The sequence below is a fragment of the Ylistrum balloti genome, unplaced genomic scaffold (genome assembly GCF_031769215.1).
Source record: "Ylistrum balloti isolate Yb309-2 unplaced genomic scaffold, AGI_CSIRO_Ybal_v1 Utg370152, whole genome shotgun sequence".
Lineage (NCBI taxonomy): Eukaryota > Metazoa > Mollusca > Bivalvia > Pectinida > Pectinidae > Ylistrum > Ylistrum balloti.
This window is the reverse complement of record NW_026782152.1, coordinates 434,656-452,451: the sequence shown is the minus strand read 5'-3', so window position 1 is coordinate 452,451 and position 17,796 is coordinate 434,656. Positions and strand designations below refer to the sequence as shown.

The following is a 17,796-nucleotide window of genomic DNA, read 5'->3' as shown; positions in this document are numbered from 1 at the left end:
TTCCATCATAAAAAGGTCCGTTAATTTGTGTTTTTGTATATGTGGTGTAACTGTTTTTAATATTTTCTAAGATATGGAAATGTGTTCATATCTCTTTCATTTGGAATGTTTCACAAAGTGCAGACTACTTATTATAGTAAATTGAGCATCGTAACGGGTTATATTTAAGAGGAATTTTGTACAGATGAAGCTATCAGCAGGATGTTTGTTGACAAGTAGAATGTAAGGTATTGCATACCATACATCCTTACTGAAAATTGTTTATATAGGACATTGAGGACCTTCACAAGAGTTTCCACTATAATGTGCATGATGGGAGTTTTTTTCTGCCACTGGTGACCTGGATCAATCAACAAAAACAAGAGGCCCATGGGCCTTAATGGTCATCTGACAAAAAGCAAGCCAAACCTAGAAAGTGGGTTGAGGTCATTCATTTGAACAAACTTGGTAGCCTCTCCTCCAAGCATCTTACAGGCCCAATATCAGCACTCATGGACTTTTGCTTGTTGAGAAGAAGTCGTTTGTATATTTTAACATATTTGACCCCTGTGACCTTGAAAGTGGGTTGAGGTCATTCATTTGAATAAACTTGGTAGCCTTTCCTCCCAGCATGCTACAGACCCAATATCGGCACTCATAGACTTTTGCTTATTGAGAAGAAGTCCTTTGTATATTTTAACATATTTGACCCCTGTGACCTTGAAAGTGGGCCAAGGTCATTTATTTGAACAAACTTTGTAGGGCTCCATGCCAGCATGCTATGGGCCAAGTATTAGCCCCCTAGGCCTTCTAGTATTTGAGAAGAAGTTATTTAAAGATTTTGACATATTTGACCCCTGCGACCTTGAAAGTTGTTCAAGGTCATTCATTTAAATAAACTTGGTAGCCTTTCCTCCCAGCATGCTACAGACCCAATATCGGCACTCATAGACTTTTGCTTATTGAGATGAAGTCCTTTGTATATTTTAACATATTTGACCCCTGTGACCTTGAAAGTGTGCCAAGGTCATTCATTTGAACAAACTTTGTAGGGCTCCATGCCAGCATGCTATGGGCCAAGTATTAGCCCCCTAGGCCTTCTAGTATTTGAGAAGAAGTTATTTAAAGATTTTGACATATTTGACCCCTGCGACCTTGAAAGTTGTTCAAGGTCATTCATTTAAACAAACTTGATAGCCCTTCATCCCAGCATGCCACAGGCACAATATCAGCAATCTGAGCCTTTTGGTTATTGAGAAGAAGTTGTTTAAAGATTTTAACATATTTGACCCCTGTGACCTTTAAAGTGGGTCAAGGTCATTCATTTGAACAAACTTGGTAGTCCTTCATCCCAGCATGCTACAGGCCTTATTTTAGTTGCCTGGGTCTTTTGATTACTGAGAAGAAGTCCTTTTAAGATTTAAAGACATTTGACCCCTGTGACCTTGAATAAAGGTCAAGGTCATTCATTTGAACAAACTTGGTAGGGTTTCATCAAAGCAAGCTACAGGCTAAATATTAGTTGCCTGGGCCCTCCAGTTATTGAGAAGAAGTCGTTTGAAGATTTTAAGACATTTGACCCCTGTGACCTTGAATGAAGGTCAAGGTCATTCTTTTTAACAAACTTGGTAGGGCTTCATCAAAGCAAGCTACAGGCCAAGTATTAGTTGCCTGGGCCTTCCAATTATTGAGAAGAAGTCGTTTGAATGAAAAGTTTACGGACGGCGCACGGCGGACGACGACGGACGAAGCATGATGACTATAGGTCATCGGACCCTTCGGGTCAGATGACCTAACTAGTAATGTGAATCAAGAGAAGATGTCAGCAGCTATGTTGTAAACCAATTACTATTTCAATATATGTAGTCTAAAATACCTTTCTCAATAGCTTTTTGTATTTGACAACAGAATGTTCTGAGTTCTTACCCAAAGTAAAGATCAAGAAAATGTCATGCACAATAAAATGTAAACAGACAAGTTGCACAAAGTCTAATTTCTGATTTTATAAAGACAGCATTGACTTTATATTAAGCCATGCATATTTAAAAAACCAATACAATATTGAACTGGTAACATTTCGGTAAGGTCAATTTCATTGAAGTTTAATACTTGAGTTATCTTTTTTTAATTTCTATCTAGATATTATACAACGAGAGGCAATCTCAGTTTGTTAATATCCATGTGACACTTTACAGTTCACAAGTTGATAAAATACAACAGACTTTGGTAACATTACACTAAAACACTGCCATACAATGGTAAATATACAAACATATACAATGGGAGAACAAAAGGCATTACACCAGAAGTATATTATTTGCATAGAAGATTATAAAACATAACAAACATGTTATGATAAGGTGTAGTATCCTAACGTAAATGTGGTCCGAGTTTTGTTAAAATAATTCCAGGTCTAATTTTAATTCTCTGACAGTTGGAACATCAACATTGCATCATATTGTAGCATTACTAGGACATGTTAAATTCTGATCACTTTAGTAAAAGTTTTTATACTTTACTCGATATATAATGTAAAATGGGGTTATTAACTTGTGGGGTATGCCCAATAAAAAAGTGAGAGTCCATACCTAAAAAAAGGAATCTATTTAATTTGAATAATATTACTAAAAAAAAAAAAATGGTTTCAAAATAATCAACTTCAATTTCCTTTTTTATCATTTTTTAAGTTAAGATTTTGGTTTTGTTACTTTGGATAAATTCTGTCAAAATCAAATCAGAAAACCTGACTTCTTTTGACTGTGCCAACTGCACAAATCCCATTATTTGCTCTATGTCGGCAAAGATGGCTACCAATAAAGTTGAAAAATGCCAAATTATTTTTTTTTACAGAATGATGTCATCTACAACAAATTGGTTAATTTGACCTCCAAAGCTTAATATCCATGAACCCCATGAAGTAAATCTGATCACTGTTTACCTTTTTTGGTTGAAATATACTCAGTATTTATAAATCCAGCATTTTCATTACTTTTGACACTAGCCATCATCACCAAAATCGTCAGCCATTTTTAATCATCATAAAATGAGGAAATCACCGTCATGAACTGAAACCTGTCAAGTAGTTTAGGAGATACTCTTGTAAAAAATCTGACTCATTTAGATCTTAGGCGAGTTTGTCCTTAAAATGTGTAACTTTTGTTCCCCACGGGAAAAGGTATCATTAATTTATGTCAGAAAACTGAGGACGGATGTAACAGAACATAAGGATATGATGGTATTTTGGATTAAATGACAAAAATAATATGTAACTGAATTCTGGTATTCTTAATCTGATAAAAAAATCATTCTCAAATGAATCTGAAATTTGTCAGATCTGTTTTCAAGTAATATTACTGTTAGATATTACTTGGTCCAAGAAGAATATCAGTTCTAATCAACAACACACATTAGTTTCTACAACATCAACATGATTACAGGTACCACCAAATTTGTTTGCAGTGTTCAAATGGTAATTTTAATCATTTATTTCAGCACTTTGTTCCATCAGATACACATTAACTGTCACATGTGTCAAATTTTGTGAAATATAAACCCTCAAACAATATTAAGCCACACGACCTCTCACTAGGCAAAATGAAAGGTTGAAAATCTCCCCAATATCAACATATACATGAACCAGCACACCACTAATCAACCAGGTATCAGAAAGCAGCGATATAAAAATCTGCAATGGATTGCTTATTTTGATTGGTTAACTGCATAAGAATTGACATCCAACACAACAATCAAGGTTGACAAAATAGCTTTTTCTTTTAACATTATTTGTTCAGGTCCCTCATTAAAAAAAAAAAAGATGAAATTGCACCAAAATAACACATATGACTGACATTTACTATGATGACATACTTACATATGTTATGTAGCAGTGAAATCTGACTTAGCCATTAAGGACATCCTGTATTAAATATCTGACATGATCATAAAGTTCTTTAAGGCCAATATCAATTTTTTTTTAAAAAAAAGATGTCACTCCTGGTGTCAGAAAAACAGGTTCACTGCAAATGTGTTTTATGATAAAAAGGACATTTAGACACTTCATTCCTTGGTATTCTATAGGATTTCAGGATGTGAGGAGACACAATAGATGATCGTAGTATAGATTTCATCTCTGTACCATGATTCCCTGATTTCTGTGTCATTATCATCTGAAGTTATTCATCAAGAACATCCATAACCTCCTGTGCACTCTGTACATCTGGTAAATTAGCCAAGAGAGCAGCCTGTGAACCAAATGCTCCGGTAGCCTCATTGGTCAAAAGAGAGATGATCATCCTGCAATGTAAATCAGGTCATCACCATGGAAACACGGCTGCACAGGAAGTTACAAAGGTACATCATGTCTGTCAGTCATCAAAGTCCTTTAATCAAGGAGTAAATCATCCTGTAACAGACAAGCACTCAGTTGATACAGCTAAGTTTGATACATAGTAACTAATATTTAACATCCTGTTACAGACAAGCACTCAGTTGATACAGCTAAGTTTGATACATAGTAACTAACATTTAACATCTTGTAACAGACAAGCACTCAGTCGATACAGCTAAGTCTGATACATAGTAACTAACATTTAACATCTTGTCACAGACAAGCGCTCAGCCAATACAGCTAACCTTGATACTTAGTAACTAACATTAAACATCCTGTTACAGACAAGCATTTAGTTCCTACAGCTAACTTTGATACATAGTAACTAACATTTAAACAGGTAAGAGTTATAGAAAACTATGGTAAGAGATATCAACTCATAACACCAGAATATATAATTTTTATTAATATACCCTTTTATCAACCTTTCACTATCAGAAAATTTCTTTAACACCTCTATTTGAAGTGTAAAAAGCTTATATCTTTATAAGAGTAATCTACTTAATTATTCAAAACACAGAGATACTTAAAATAACAGATGTAAAAGGGCAAAAACAACAACACACTTACCAATACAAGAAAACAAAAAAGAAGATAAGGTGTGATCCCAATTTAATGAGGTTTTCTTTTAAGTATGTTTTCAGTTGGTGTCTGTTGTGAATCTCTGTAGGGTCATAGAGACCTATATTTCCTGAAGGTTTTGTCACGTATCTGAAGAAAAAATCATTAGAAATGTCAAGAAGATAAATAGACAGATGGGTAAACAAGGAACATAATTAACACAAACTTCATGTACAGGAACTGAAAGTTTACTCTTGACGTTCATGACAGCTCAGTCCACTGAGCATAGGACTTTGCACTCTCAAGTTAAGATCAGAGGTGTGTGGTCCATTGTATTTGTTTCCCAGGAAGCTGATCTTACTGTCGATACTTCAAGCTTGTGAAAGACACTGACTTCACCCTAACTGCTCTGGAAAAGCATGTATGTGGTGGACCTTCTGTATATTGTTTGGAGAGGAAGCAACCAGCTAACACAAGGCAGCCCTTCCTCAAATTGATCCTGGCCATTCAAAGGGCCATCAACCCAATAAACAAACATATTTTGTATGTATAACTGAATAAATATTGATTAAAGCAAACTCTGATATTCAAGAACATGTAGGTGACAAATTACACACACCTTTCCATCAGTAAACACATTAGAGGGTGTTGGTTTTACCCCATACCTGTATATATAAAATACTTACTTAAACACCATCCATGCTGTAACAGGAGCATACATAAGGAACAGAATCCAATGACCTGACACCAGTAGGAAAAAAGCAAGCACAGACTGTGCAACCAGTTCTGGTAATACCCACTGAAACATTGAAAAATCAGAAATGACCCTCTGTCATCGCAACCACAAACTGTTTCATCACTTTTCATAAAACCCATTGATAAATCAAAGGAAATGCTCTATCATTTACGTACATAGATATCAGATAAAGGTTATGTAGGTATTTTACTCTTAAATCAGTTTAATAATTATCTCAGTTGACACTGGATGTTTGCCTGCATTAAAGACAGTCATCTTGAGAAAATTTCAATTAAATGAATAAATCTGTCATAAAAGGAATCTTTAAATTTGATAAAATCAAAAGTTGTTGCTTATTATTATTTTTTTGATTGTTGATAAAGAAAGTGTATACCTTGTTGAGTTTTGAGCAGCATGACGTCGCATTAAGATAATCACACTCTAAATCTGATAGAGTGATAACCTTAAGTATCAGTCAAGGAATGTATTACAACATTGTAATCTACAGATATTTCCAACCATGTGTATATTTTATTTGCGAGACATTTACTATCGTAGGCAGCACTGTGATTTAATATTGAAGTTTCCAACTTGTTTCTCCTATTTCTTAATTATGCATGACACGTAATTAATGGATATCATCTTGTGTCAATTTGTGAAAATGAGGACAGGAATGACATGGATAACATACATGGAAAGCAGGCCTTATTTTTTGATAGTAGTGGAAAAAGCAGGGAACTAGAGGACAAGTACAGCAGTGAAAGTAACTTGGTTGTGAATCATAAGCATAATGGGAAAGAACAAAATCTGTTGAATCAGGTTAAGCCTGAGGGTGGACAGAAGTGACTAAATGGCAAAGCCTAAAATATATAGCATCATAGTGGCTGTAAAAGTTACAAATTTTGTTTAATTCACCTTATTTTTGTTATGAAAATCAGCTTAATTTCTCCTAGGGTGACAATACGGCTCTGAAAGGACTCTTCATTGCTATAAATTGACACTTACTTCAGTCAATCACTGGTTGGAGCACATAGATAATAACCTCTAAGAGCTCAAGTTTTCTTCATGGCTCAGTGAACAGTATTGCCAATAAGTCTTGAAATGGCCTTCTTTCCATTCCACCTTTGTTATACATCCCTAAGTATCGCAGCAAGATACTGTATAGTGAAATAATCTTAGGTCTTTGGCTCATGTTTACACGTTACTGTTTACTTGCAAAGTGGCTCCAAGTTAATAGTCATACTCTTCCAACGATTATCTTTTTTCTTTTGAAGCCATTTACAGTCTCATGTGTCAGTTAAAAGTATTTTTAAAGCTTAAGATATTACTATTCAGGGTATACTTAAAACTGTTCTATTTATTTGGAATTCTTGTGGGAAACTGAACCACTTAATTCACGGTTCTTTACCCAAACCTTAATGGAATATTAGATAATGAAGATAGTATCATATCCATCTCTAATATACACCAATTAACACCTGGCAAGTACTGTGTATAAATGGGTCATGATCAGTAGTTAAAATAATAAAGGTTCATAACTAGACAAAAACAAATATCAACTTCTATGTCAGTGGCGGAAGTATTTAAGTAATGTAAAAATTAGTAACGGATACTGAGAGGACGTTCTACAGTTTCAGAAAATCTTCCATCATATAAATTCTTTGACACATTTTTCATACCAAATTTCAAACTCAGTCCATCATCTACCTCTGAACCTTGAGCCGGTGTTTGTGTTGTACTTCTAAAAGAGAGGCAAACTTATCAAACGATGTCACATACGAATGCAAATGGCATGAAAAGGATACAAAGTATACAACGAGAAAGAGCAGAGCTCCTTCGTCGACCACCGAGAATATGAAAAGTAATGAATCTAACCCCATTACTTGTTTCCTAACCGCTCACGTTTTTTACAATGTGATAAGTAAAATTGGATACCCCATAACAGAGTTCTACATTATGGTCCGAGAAATGTGTTTATAATGATATTTGAAGACGTGAGCGCTAGATGGTTAAAACAAATGAGATTGTATAAGTGAAATAAAAACAAATTAGTAAAAACAACGACCCATGGTTTTAATTTTGATATTTATTACCTAAATAATTCGAGGGTGTAATTGCCTGCACACCGCTCTGCGTACCCGGCCTTCAGAATTACTTCCCTTTGTACCGATCTTCAGAGAGGTTGACAACTCCACAACATTCTTTAGCGTTGTAATTAAACTGACAGAAATGGATCCTCTCTTTCTCGCGTACAGTTATTTCAGAAGAAGAAAATACCAAGAATGTGTTGAAATATGTTCTCAACTTTTAGAAAAGAATCCGTATGACCAGGTAAATATATCAAAGAAAGTCACTGATGGGGATCAGCCATATAGCAGTTTTCAAATGTGATGTTGGTTAGCATTGTAGTAAACATACTGAATTTTTTGTCTTTGCATTGTTATGATTATTATAATCTACTCCGTTGGATAGATGACAAGTGAAGAACGGTTTTAATATGTCGCTTTTCTGTAAAAATAGAGAAAAAGACCGAAAATTGGAACGTATTCATTTTGTCCACTGTATGTTGACAAACTGTAAAATGTAACAAATGTACCGAACATTTAATCTGTTTTCATACCCTGACTATTTAATGACAACTAGAATTAAATTATATTTAATAGTTTGACCTACCTTTTAACTGATATCACTTAACAGGCTTCATGGACACTAAAGACACGAGCACTGACTGCTCAAGTGTATGTTGATGAGGTTGATGTGGATGAAGAAGGAATTGCAGAAATGTTGCTGGATGATAACACCATTGCACAAGTGTCACGTCCAGGAACCTCGTTAAAGGTTCCAGGAACGGGAGTGGGCGCACCCAGTCCTGGTGTCAGGTAAAAAAAAATCTAAAATGAAATGATGATGATTATTGATTAATAGTTGAACAAGAAAAAAATGGTGATAACAAACTGCAAAAGTAAAAAGGGAAAAGAAATGGAATTCTATATTTTATCTTCACTTTTTCAGAGTTATTCTGCTTGAATATTAGATAAAAAAATCACCCAATAAAAACATACACATTTTACAATGGATAAATATCAGATAAATTTATCAATAAGTTATCAACAAAATAAAGCATGCACAGCTCCTAGTCATGAAAAATTGAGTACAAAAAAGTTTTAGAATTTACTCCACATTGAACCATTGGTCTTTAAATTTAGTGCTGTTGTTCATTTCTCAAAAATACCTACCATAAGTACTACTGGTTTAATTCATGTAAGTAAAAACAAAAATCCTTATAATACAAGCTTAATATTCTGACAAACTCTTTGAAGCAACACCAGCAAATCAGAACAAATCATCTTGAAAAAAAAAAATAAAGTGATGGAGAACAGCATAATGTTTCTCCATACAGCAACTGATGCTATAGAAATAGTGAAGTAACAGATATTTTGCAATATTCATATGGTCAATCAACTGCGAGCAAGTTCTTTTTTTTTGCCTTGAAATGATCTATTATTTCCATTCAGTAATACTCTTGGAAGGGGAAATCCAGGGAGCTGAGAGCATTATTTGGGCATTTTCAGTGATTCTTTTTCAATGTCAAAGATAAAATGGGCCATCTGATGTAACATTAAAATAGAAAAATGGAGGAATTAATTTCAATTTTGAAAGGCCCAACGCCCCTTAGTCCCTTCCATGATTATCCCTGCATCAGTGTCTTACTTTGATGTCTTTATGTCTTATATTTTATGTTCTCTATGTTTACTTATGCAGACCTACGTCACAGTCTGGGCGCCCAGTATCAGGGTTTGTTCGCCCAGGTACACAAGGTGGGCGACCTGGTACCATGGAGCAAGCTATCAGGACCCCTCGTACAGCACACACAGCACGCCCAGTCACAAGTGCTTCAGGTCGATATGTTAGACTGGGAACTGTGAGTATTTTACATTGAGTATTTACAAGCACTACTTTTAGCATTTTTCTCGGCAATTTCCGACAATGACAGTTTATTTCTTAACAATATTATGTGTAGCAGATTTTAGATTAAATTTAATTACCCGTCTGACATAGACTGATGCAAGTGGAAAACTGATGCTTTTTGTTTAAGATTTGAATAACTTGCTTTGTGGCTCTGCCTAAGGAAATGTCTCAGTGACAAATATAACCAAAAGGGAAGTCTGTCTGTTGAAAATTAAATGCTTGTCCCCCTTTGTCAGGTAAAAAATAAATGACAGTTCCATCACAACGAATGAAGAACATTCTGAGGATGATCAGACCAAATGGGAAATCTGCTCTGTCAAATATCAAAAGTTTACAAGATAATGACTAGACTAGTTTTTTGATTAGATATGTCCTGTAGAAGCCTCGGTTAGATATATAATAACCTCAGTGAGACACAGTTTGGAGCACTGACAGCTGGTTCGTTGAAGTGATTTTATTATGATCAGTTCAAATTAATAAAGTTGCCAATCTGTTGAACCCTTGGCCAACTTGAGATTTAGAAACAAAAGTTCATCATATTTGACAAAACTTGATAACTTGATCCAAGAATTCACATGTGTGAAGTAATAATCTGTTGAATATTAGATTTAATTTTCAGAATACAATTTTTCAACCAGAGCAAGTGCCCACTAAAAGTTTGAATCCCCATGAAAGCATTTTGTTTTGACAGTTTTACTATTTAAACCAATTCAGGATTACAGGATTTGTATCAAATCTTTCACCATTACATATGATATATAATTGATTTTGTTTGCAGGCTTCCATGTTGTCAACCCCAGATGGACCTTTTATAAACTTGGCACGCCTCAACTTTGCAAAGTATGCAGCACGCCCAAACCTAGCAAAGGCACTGTTTGAATACATATTCCACCATGAAAATGATGTCAGGAATGTGAGTATAAAAATAGAAATAAAATTTCTTTTCTGTGTAGTTATATATACAAGTAAAACACAATGTTTGCAATGCAGGACATACTTTCTTGTTTTAATTTTGTTCAAAAGTTAAAGTATTTGTCAATTTTGAAATATTTTTATATTAAGATGTATGGAAATATTTAAAAAAAAACTGTAGATGTGAACACATGCTATATTACAGGCATTAGAGTTAGCAGCACTTGCCACAGAAGCCTGTCAGTACAAGGACTGGTGGTGGAAAGTTCAGCTAGCTAAATGTTACTACAGGTCAGTACCATATGAACAGTAACACTATCCCTTCTGACAATATAATGATAAAGAGCTTTTCATCAGATATATGGTGTCCAAGTTTCTCTTTAGATTCTTGATACATGAATGGCAGAAAGAAATTTTGCTGCAGTTGTATGGTACATGAGAGGTAGGGAGAGCTTCTCTTCATATATGAAGATGGTGCAGATGCTTTTTGCCTCATATATATTGTTCATAAAAGGCACTTCAAGCATGAATTCAGATGTATGGTAAATAAAATTTTAGGATTGAGCATTCCTAGGAAGTGCGGTGTGTGAAATGTACAGTGAACACTCTTTTTTCAAGTTGATGTTGAGTTGCAAGTCTTCTGTTTTATCTTGTTAACTGATTTTTTTCAGATGGAAATTGATTCATGTAAATCAAATTCAAAGTGGGATGATTTTATATGTGGATTAATAAAAAAATAAATGATTTTCTAGGTCGATTTAAAAAGTTCTGAGTTGAATATGATTGAAGAACATTTCAATATTTGTCTCAAGCAGGAAAATGAAGGATAACAAGAGTTAGATACATTAGATATTAAGGAGAATATCTGGTAATTTTGTTGACATTACGTTGTCAATGTCTATTTTACTAGGTTGGGTATGTACAGAGATGCTGAGAAGCAGCTGAAGTCAGCACAGAAGCAGCAGGATATCATAGACATCTTTTTGTACCTCTGTAAGGTTTATGTGAGACTTGACCAGCCTCTTACAGCCATTGACATCTTCAAACAAGGACTGGAAAAGTTCCAGGGGGAAACAACTCTTCTGTCAGGAATAGCTAGAATCTATGAGGTACATAGGCCAATATCTATATCTGAGCAATGCTGTCTTTTACTGATCTTTGCTGTAGTGTTTCTATGTCGTGAATGAATATTGTACGATTTTGTTAATGTTGAGTTTGGTTTGATTGTAGGGTATGAACGACATGGACAATGCAGTGAAGTTCTATAAGGATGTGTTGAATTATGACAGTATGCATGTAGAGGCTATTGCCTGTATAGCTACACATCACTTCTACACAGATCAACCAGAAGTTGCACTCAAATTCTACAGGTATAGCTTTTTCTTACTGTTTTCTTTGTTATTGAACCCATCATTGTGCTTATCATATGCTTTTAATTGAGATATTTATAACTTCTTGTGACTTTTTTCAGTTGTCCCACGGGGAAAATTGTGCATGTTCTTTAATACAACATAGTTTAGCTGTGTCTTTTGGGCTCTATAAATAAGATAATGTGACATTTGAAAAAATAAACAATGAAGATTAATTGCTAAAACATGTCTACAATCTGGGCCAAAATTGAGGTTTCCCTACTAGACAGGAAATATTGGCAAATATACCGAACCCACTTATGTTTATCACATTGTATTGATGTGACTGGTAATCCAGATGTAGTGTCAGGATCTAAAGTGAACAAGGCCTTGCATACAAGGGGCTAGGAGACTTATATGGAAATTACATCATTAGATGATGATAATACAGTATATAATACAATATAGCATTGATTTACAGCCTCCTTCTATCAAATGTGTTCTAAGTGTTACAATGTGTGCAAGTTTTTATGCCACATGTAGCATAGTTAAGATCAGGCTAGGTGTCCTGACACAATTCAGATGAAGATTTGAATCAGGTACGAATGACATCATAAATATGATCAAAATACACTTTTGTACCAAGTCTCATGTTTCGTAAACATATTTGTAAAATTGGTTGAATTCTTTAAAGTAAAATTTTCCTCAGTCATCTTTGACATACATTTACATTGTGTATCGCACTTGAGGGCAGCGTTTTCAAACTTCATATCTTACAATACTAGATAAAATTAGCGACATCAAAAAATATCTACTTTATATGATTATAAAACATTAATATATGAAGTGTCAGTTTCATAAAAAAATGACAAGAGTTATAACAACTAGCGACTCCAGGGAGACAGCTTGACACTTGTGTAGGTTTTATACAAGTAGCATAGGATTGTTAATATGTCCTTAACACATTCTAGTACGAAGTTCCATGTTGATATTTGTAGAAGCTGATCAGTTACAGAGAGATAAAAAAATGTTTTGCATTGCCGACGGTACAAGTGTGTATTGTGTATCACACTTGAGAACGTCATCTTGTTGTTAGTAGTTATATGTTGATTCAATGAGGAATAAACTCAATAACAAGACAAATGTTCATCCTTATATTGTTTTATCAGAAATGTATATAACACATATACATCTCTGGTTTTATAATCCACATCATTAGTTCCTTAGTTTATTTTATTCAGTTTAAAGAATATTTTAAGAATCATTGTTCAGTAAACAATAAATAGATTAGGCCTTTCGGGGATTGAAAAACAAACTAAAAATGGTAAATCACTATATTGATTGCAAATTCAAACATTGTCATCTCAAGTGTTAATTTATGCATTGGCACCCGATTTATAAATTATTATTTTCATATTTGTGTCAAACATGTATAGAAAGATCAAAAGATCTGGTATTCATCTATCAGATATCCTTAAAAAAATGCCTCTTAATCCCAATGTTGATACACTGAGTGTTTACTTTTACCTGTCACAGGTATAGTATGTCAGCGACGCAAACATGATACTAAGGTCACTTTCAACAGGTACAAATCTTCAATGATAAATATTGAAAATGTAATACAGTGTAATAACTTATCAGTAATCCAGTATTTTTTCACTTTTGATATAAGATTTCATGCGTTTAGTGTAAAATATATCGTTGGTGTACTCTGTACTATCTGTAACTTGTAATTGATCCAGTAATGCAGAAACTGAAACATTATCCAGCCTTAGATATAAATAGATCATTGATTCTGCTTAGGAAATCTGGATTGGAGTCTTTCTCGTCAGCCAATCCAGAGACAGGAAGTAGTATAAGAAATATCTATTTTGAAATGAGTTGCATTTGTTGAATTGAAATTGAATTACACTTTTGATGGATTAAAATCTAATTATTTCATATTTTGTCTGTCTGTGTAAAGTGTGTGCAGTGTCCACATACACTTCACACTGGGCTTTTGTGCATGTATAATAATTCTGTGATAGTTGTGCACATGAATCAGACATATGTAAACAGCAGATTTTTGTGGTAATTGGGCATTCTATGTGACAGGTTTCTTGACTGAACACACATGCTTTGTACAATTTATAAAAAAAATCTATAACAGCAACAGCTGGAAGATGGTATTATTTAAGTGAGATCTCTGGTAGGAGTGAGCTATTCAGTTTATAGTATGAATTATATTTGTCATTACAAAAACTTAAAAAACTACTTTAGTGTCATAAAATGTTATATGCACCTTTACATCGTATGTAGCATACAATAATACTGTGAAACAAGGAACAAGAACAATGTCATAAACAGTATCTTGACTTGAACTTTTGAATTATTGCCCACCATAGGATAACTAAATAAGCTCTTTTTGATCTGTTTTGAAGTTCTGTTATTGTTCTGGGTCCAGTATCCAATACATTGGCAAGCGGAACTCGGAATTGTTTAAGTAAATTGTAAATTTGTAATTCAGTAAATTTAACATAAATTTCACTGATTTGAAAAAAAATATTTCCAAAATTTCAAATTTGATGGTTAAAAATGTGAATCACTAAGATTTGTGTATACCAACAGAAAATGAACGTAAACCACCCATAAATACAGTCAAACCTTGTTATTTTGAACTTGTACAACTTGGAGACACAGTTTAATTCAAAGCATTTTGTCAATCCTTGTCTAATTTGACACAAAATAATCAAACTTACATAAATCAAATACTTGGTTATCTTGAAGTTTTCCAATGGTCCCATTGAGTTTGAGATAACGAGGTTTGACTGTATATTAAAATTATCTGAATGAAAATGTTTAATAAATAGTTCTTGATAAAATATTAAATCAATTGGAAAATCATTAATAAGATTAAAGAAAAAAAAACTGTGATCAGATTTTTGACTTTATGAGAACTCCCACTTTTGTTTTCATCTGTTTTCATAAGCATCAGGACATGCAGTATGAAAAAGTAAAGATACCATCATACATGAACCACGGTAATGATAAATTCAGAAAAACCCAGAATGCAAAAGGCAGTTATAGCACTGGTCAGATAAAAAACTGAATTGTACTCTAGTATATACTGAAATCTGCATCAAATAAGTGTGTGAGATAATAATACATTTTTTTATGTTAAATAGTAGTGATGCTTGACAATAGGGTAAGTTTATATGCTTTATTTTAATTTTAAATGATGATATTTTATCCCATTTATAGAGATAAATTGGCAAGCAAATCAATCATTAATATCAATGTGTCTTTCCAGGCTGCAACCAGTCATTGGAAAAAACACTAAATTAGACTGTATCAATTCAATGGAGACTTTTCCTGAAAATCAAAGTTATTAACACATTTTTGATCGGACTAGGTATTAATAACTATTTCAATGTTGTAGAGATAAGATGAGACAGACTTTGGTAAGGAGCTACACTGGCATTACATTATAGAAAATAAGTATATACTGGCAGACCGATCAAGTTTACATAAAGCCTACTATTCATCAGGTTTATAGACACGATGAAAGGCTATCTTATCAGTAAGGATCAGATACATTGACAAAAACTATGTCAAGTGTACTATAATAGTATAAATCACCTTTTATGAGTAATTAGCTGTGTTAACTGGTGTATAAAATCAATACATGCTGACATTTGAGCCTGTCCTAATTATCATACCTCTCCATCATCATTATGTTATTATACTATCAGTGAAGTGATCATTGAGGGTGTTATTTTCCCCTCCCTAATAGTGGCAGGCTGACATTGCCAGGCTATTATCTACCCCTAGCCACATCAGATCTGTTAGACTTTGTGACAGATGACGGGAAATACAATGTACACACCATTGTCAAGGTGTAGTGACATCCTACCAAGTGTCCACACTGAGTTGTACTGTGGAGCATCTTTTGGTTATAGAAAATGTTCATCAATGTTAAGCTAGCTAACTTATAATTTGGGTCCTGAGCAGGTGGAGTTGGTTTGGTTTATTGAAGGTTTAATGTCACAGATAAGGACATGTCCATGTAGGTTCAGGTAAATCATTTGGAAATTAAAATTACAGTCTTACCAAAATTTCAAGACCTGGACATAATTGCATAAAACTCCAACTGGCTATAATATCAACTGACAACACGCTTACTTTTAGACCTCTATTTTCAGTCCATCATCTAATATTCTGTATACAATTCTTGTTATCAATTATTTCTTGAGAAATACTGGAACTCTCTCAAAGATTTGTAGGTACCCTTTTGTTCCAAGTTATGTGAATTAAGATCAAAGATTATAGGCACTAAGATCCCTCTGCAATCTGTTGTTAAGAGACGTTGCTGCCATCCATACCATGTGTGATATAAAGCAAAGAGCAGTAAGTGCCAAAATGAAGAACTTAGGGAATAAGTCCATAATTTTGTGTGATTTTGTGGTAGGACAAATACTCAGTATTGTCTTGTGTTGTCAATTAAGGTATTATGAAACAAAAGTAATCAGAGAGATATGAACAGATTGCATAACATATTATTTGTACAGAAAATTATGTCCGTTTCATGTTCTACAAAAAATAAAAGGACACTGCAGAAGATCCAGAGTGTCAAAGCAAACAATAATATTCATATATATATATATGAAAATATAACACAACTTTCTGTCCATTTTGGTTCCCGGTGATTGTTTTGTTTTGTATGTCACTAAATTGTGATTCTATTTAAATGTATCATTGGAAAATTGCTTTGGTGTAAAAACATACCTACTTACTGTCATCTTAAAAATTACACTTATAAAGTTTGCTTTATATGGCATTTTTCAAGTACCAGTAGTGTTCACTTTGATATCATTCAAGTACTTACTGTCAGTTATTTTACTGTTTACAAATACTAATGCTCTGTGTGAGCTTAAATTGATTGGTTTGAAACATTTTCTTTGGAAAATTTAATGTTTTTTTAAAAGTTGTTTGTTGACAAAATCATTTATAGAAAGTAGTATCTAGACAAATTTACTCCAAACAGTCAACACATGCAGTCTTGTCCATAGTCATGATCACAACACCAAAATACTGCTCTGTTTCTCTAGGTAACTTAGAAGCTGACCAGTCTGTGCTGTCATGGTGGTAGCCATGGTTAAGACACTTTACTTTATTGCTCCAAATGGCCTTTGATGTGTCTCCAGTATTGCATTCATTGAGATAGTCACCAGCTACTACAAGGAGGCACTGCCTCAAATGATCTTGACTCTTCAAGATGTGATAAACCCAACAAACAAACCACACACAGTACTTTACATTGTATGCAAGTTAGAAGCTAATGGACATGTTAGCTATCCTTCAAGGGGAACAACTCTGTCATCTTTAGATTATTATTTGTAAGAGAAAACTATGTTAATTTGTTGGTTGTGGGCTGTATGATTTGATGCACAGTCTGTAGGTCAAAGCTGAGCTGCATACCAAGTAGGTTTTGTGGCCATCCATCTCTCAAGATGTACACACAAATGAAAGAGGCCACAACCTCCCAGTTAACAGCTATATCACATATCTTCAATGATAAGCCAGCTATAATCATGCTGACATTTTGGCTGAATTTGTATGCAAGATGATGATAGTTTTGTAGATATCTGACAGCTATGATAGTGTACGTGGATATAGAACATTTCTACAGCACCAGTGTTACAGTGCATCCTGTCATTGACAGTAGCCTTCCAGTTAAGGCCATGTATGAATTGCTGCACGTGTTCAGTGCATGCTTGATAGTGCTATTTAAATGTGCATATAGGTCCGGGAAGCTACATGTTTTTCTATAGCTAATCATAATTATAGCTAGTTACTGAAAATGTGTTAGAATACATGTGTTTAGAACCCTTACATACTTCAAATATTATAATAGTTTGTGAAGT

General features: G+C 33.9%; 2 protein-coding genes across 3 annotated transcripts in view; one reads left to right on the top strand and one right to left on the bottom strand.

The window, feature by feature from the left end:
* Positions 1-2,051: 2,051 nt before the first annotated feature.
* LOC132550814 (protein cornichon homolog 4-like) lies at positions 2,052-7,543 on the bottom strand. Of its 2 annotated transcripts, none has more exons than XM_060214904.1 (5): positions 7,469-7,543; positions 6,058-6,126; positions 5,614-5,726; positions 4,937-5,077; positions 2,052-4,272 (listed from the first exon to the last, which is right to left on the bottom strand). In XM_060214904.1, exons 1-5 carry the CDS (start codon positions 7,541-7,543, stop codon positions 4,152-4,154), a joined length of 519 nt encoding a protein of 172 aa, XP_060070887.1. In that variant the 3' UTR covers positions 2,052-4,151. The 2 variants fall into 2 exon arrangements, with proteins under 2 accessions (XP_060070887.1, XP_060070888.1); XM_060214905.1 differs by having other exon boundaries at positions 4,187-4,381.
* A 342-nt stretch (positions 7,544-7,885) lies between these two features.
* The window catches only part of LOC132550810 (tetratricopeptide repeat protein 8-like), a 45,636-nt gene continuing 35,725 nt past the window's right edge, over positions 7,886-17,796 (top strand). Inside the window, exons 1-7 of the mRNA XM_060214899.1 lie at positions 7,886-7,994; positions 8,361-8,542; positions 9,426-9,585; positions 10,411-10,545; positions 10,750-10,835; positions 11,455-11,653; positions 11,775-11,914. Of these exons, the coding sequence (XP_060070882.1) occupies positions 7,893-7,994; positions 8,361-8,542; positions 9,426-9,585; positions 10,411-10,545; positions 10,750-10,835; positions 11,455-11,653; positions 11,775-11,914 (1,004 nt within the window). The 5' untranslated portion in view covers positions 7,886-7,892. The remainder of the gene's footprint in view (positions 7,995-8,360; positions 8,543-9,425; positions 9,586-10,410; positions 10,546-10,749; positions 10,836-11,454; positions 11,654-11,774; positions 11,915-17,796) is intronic.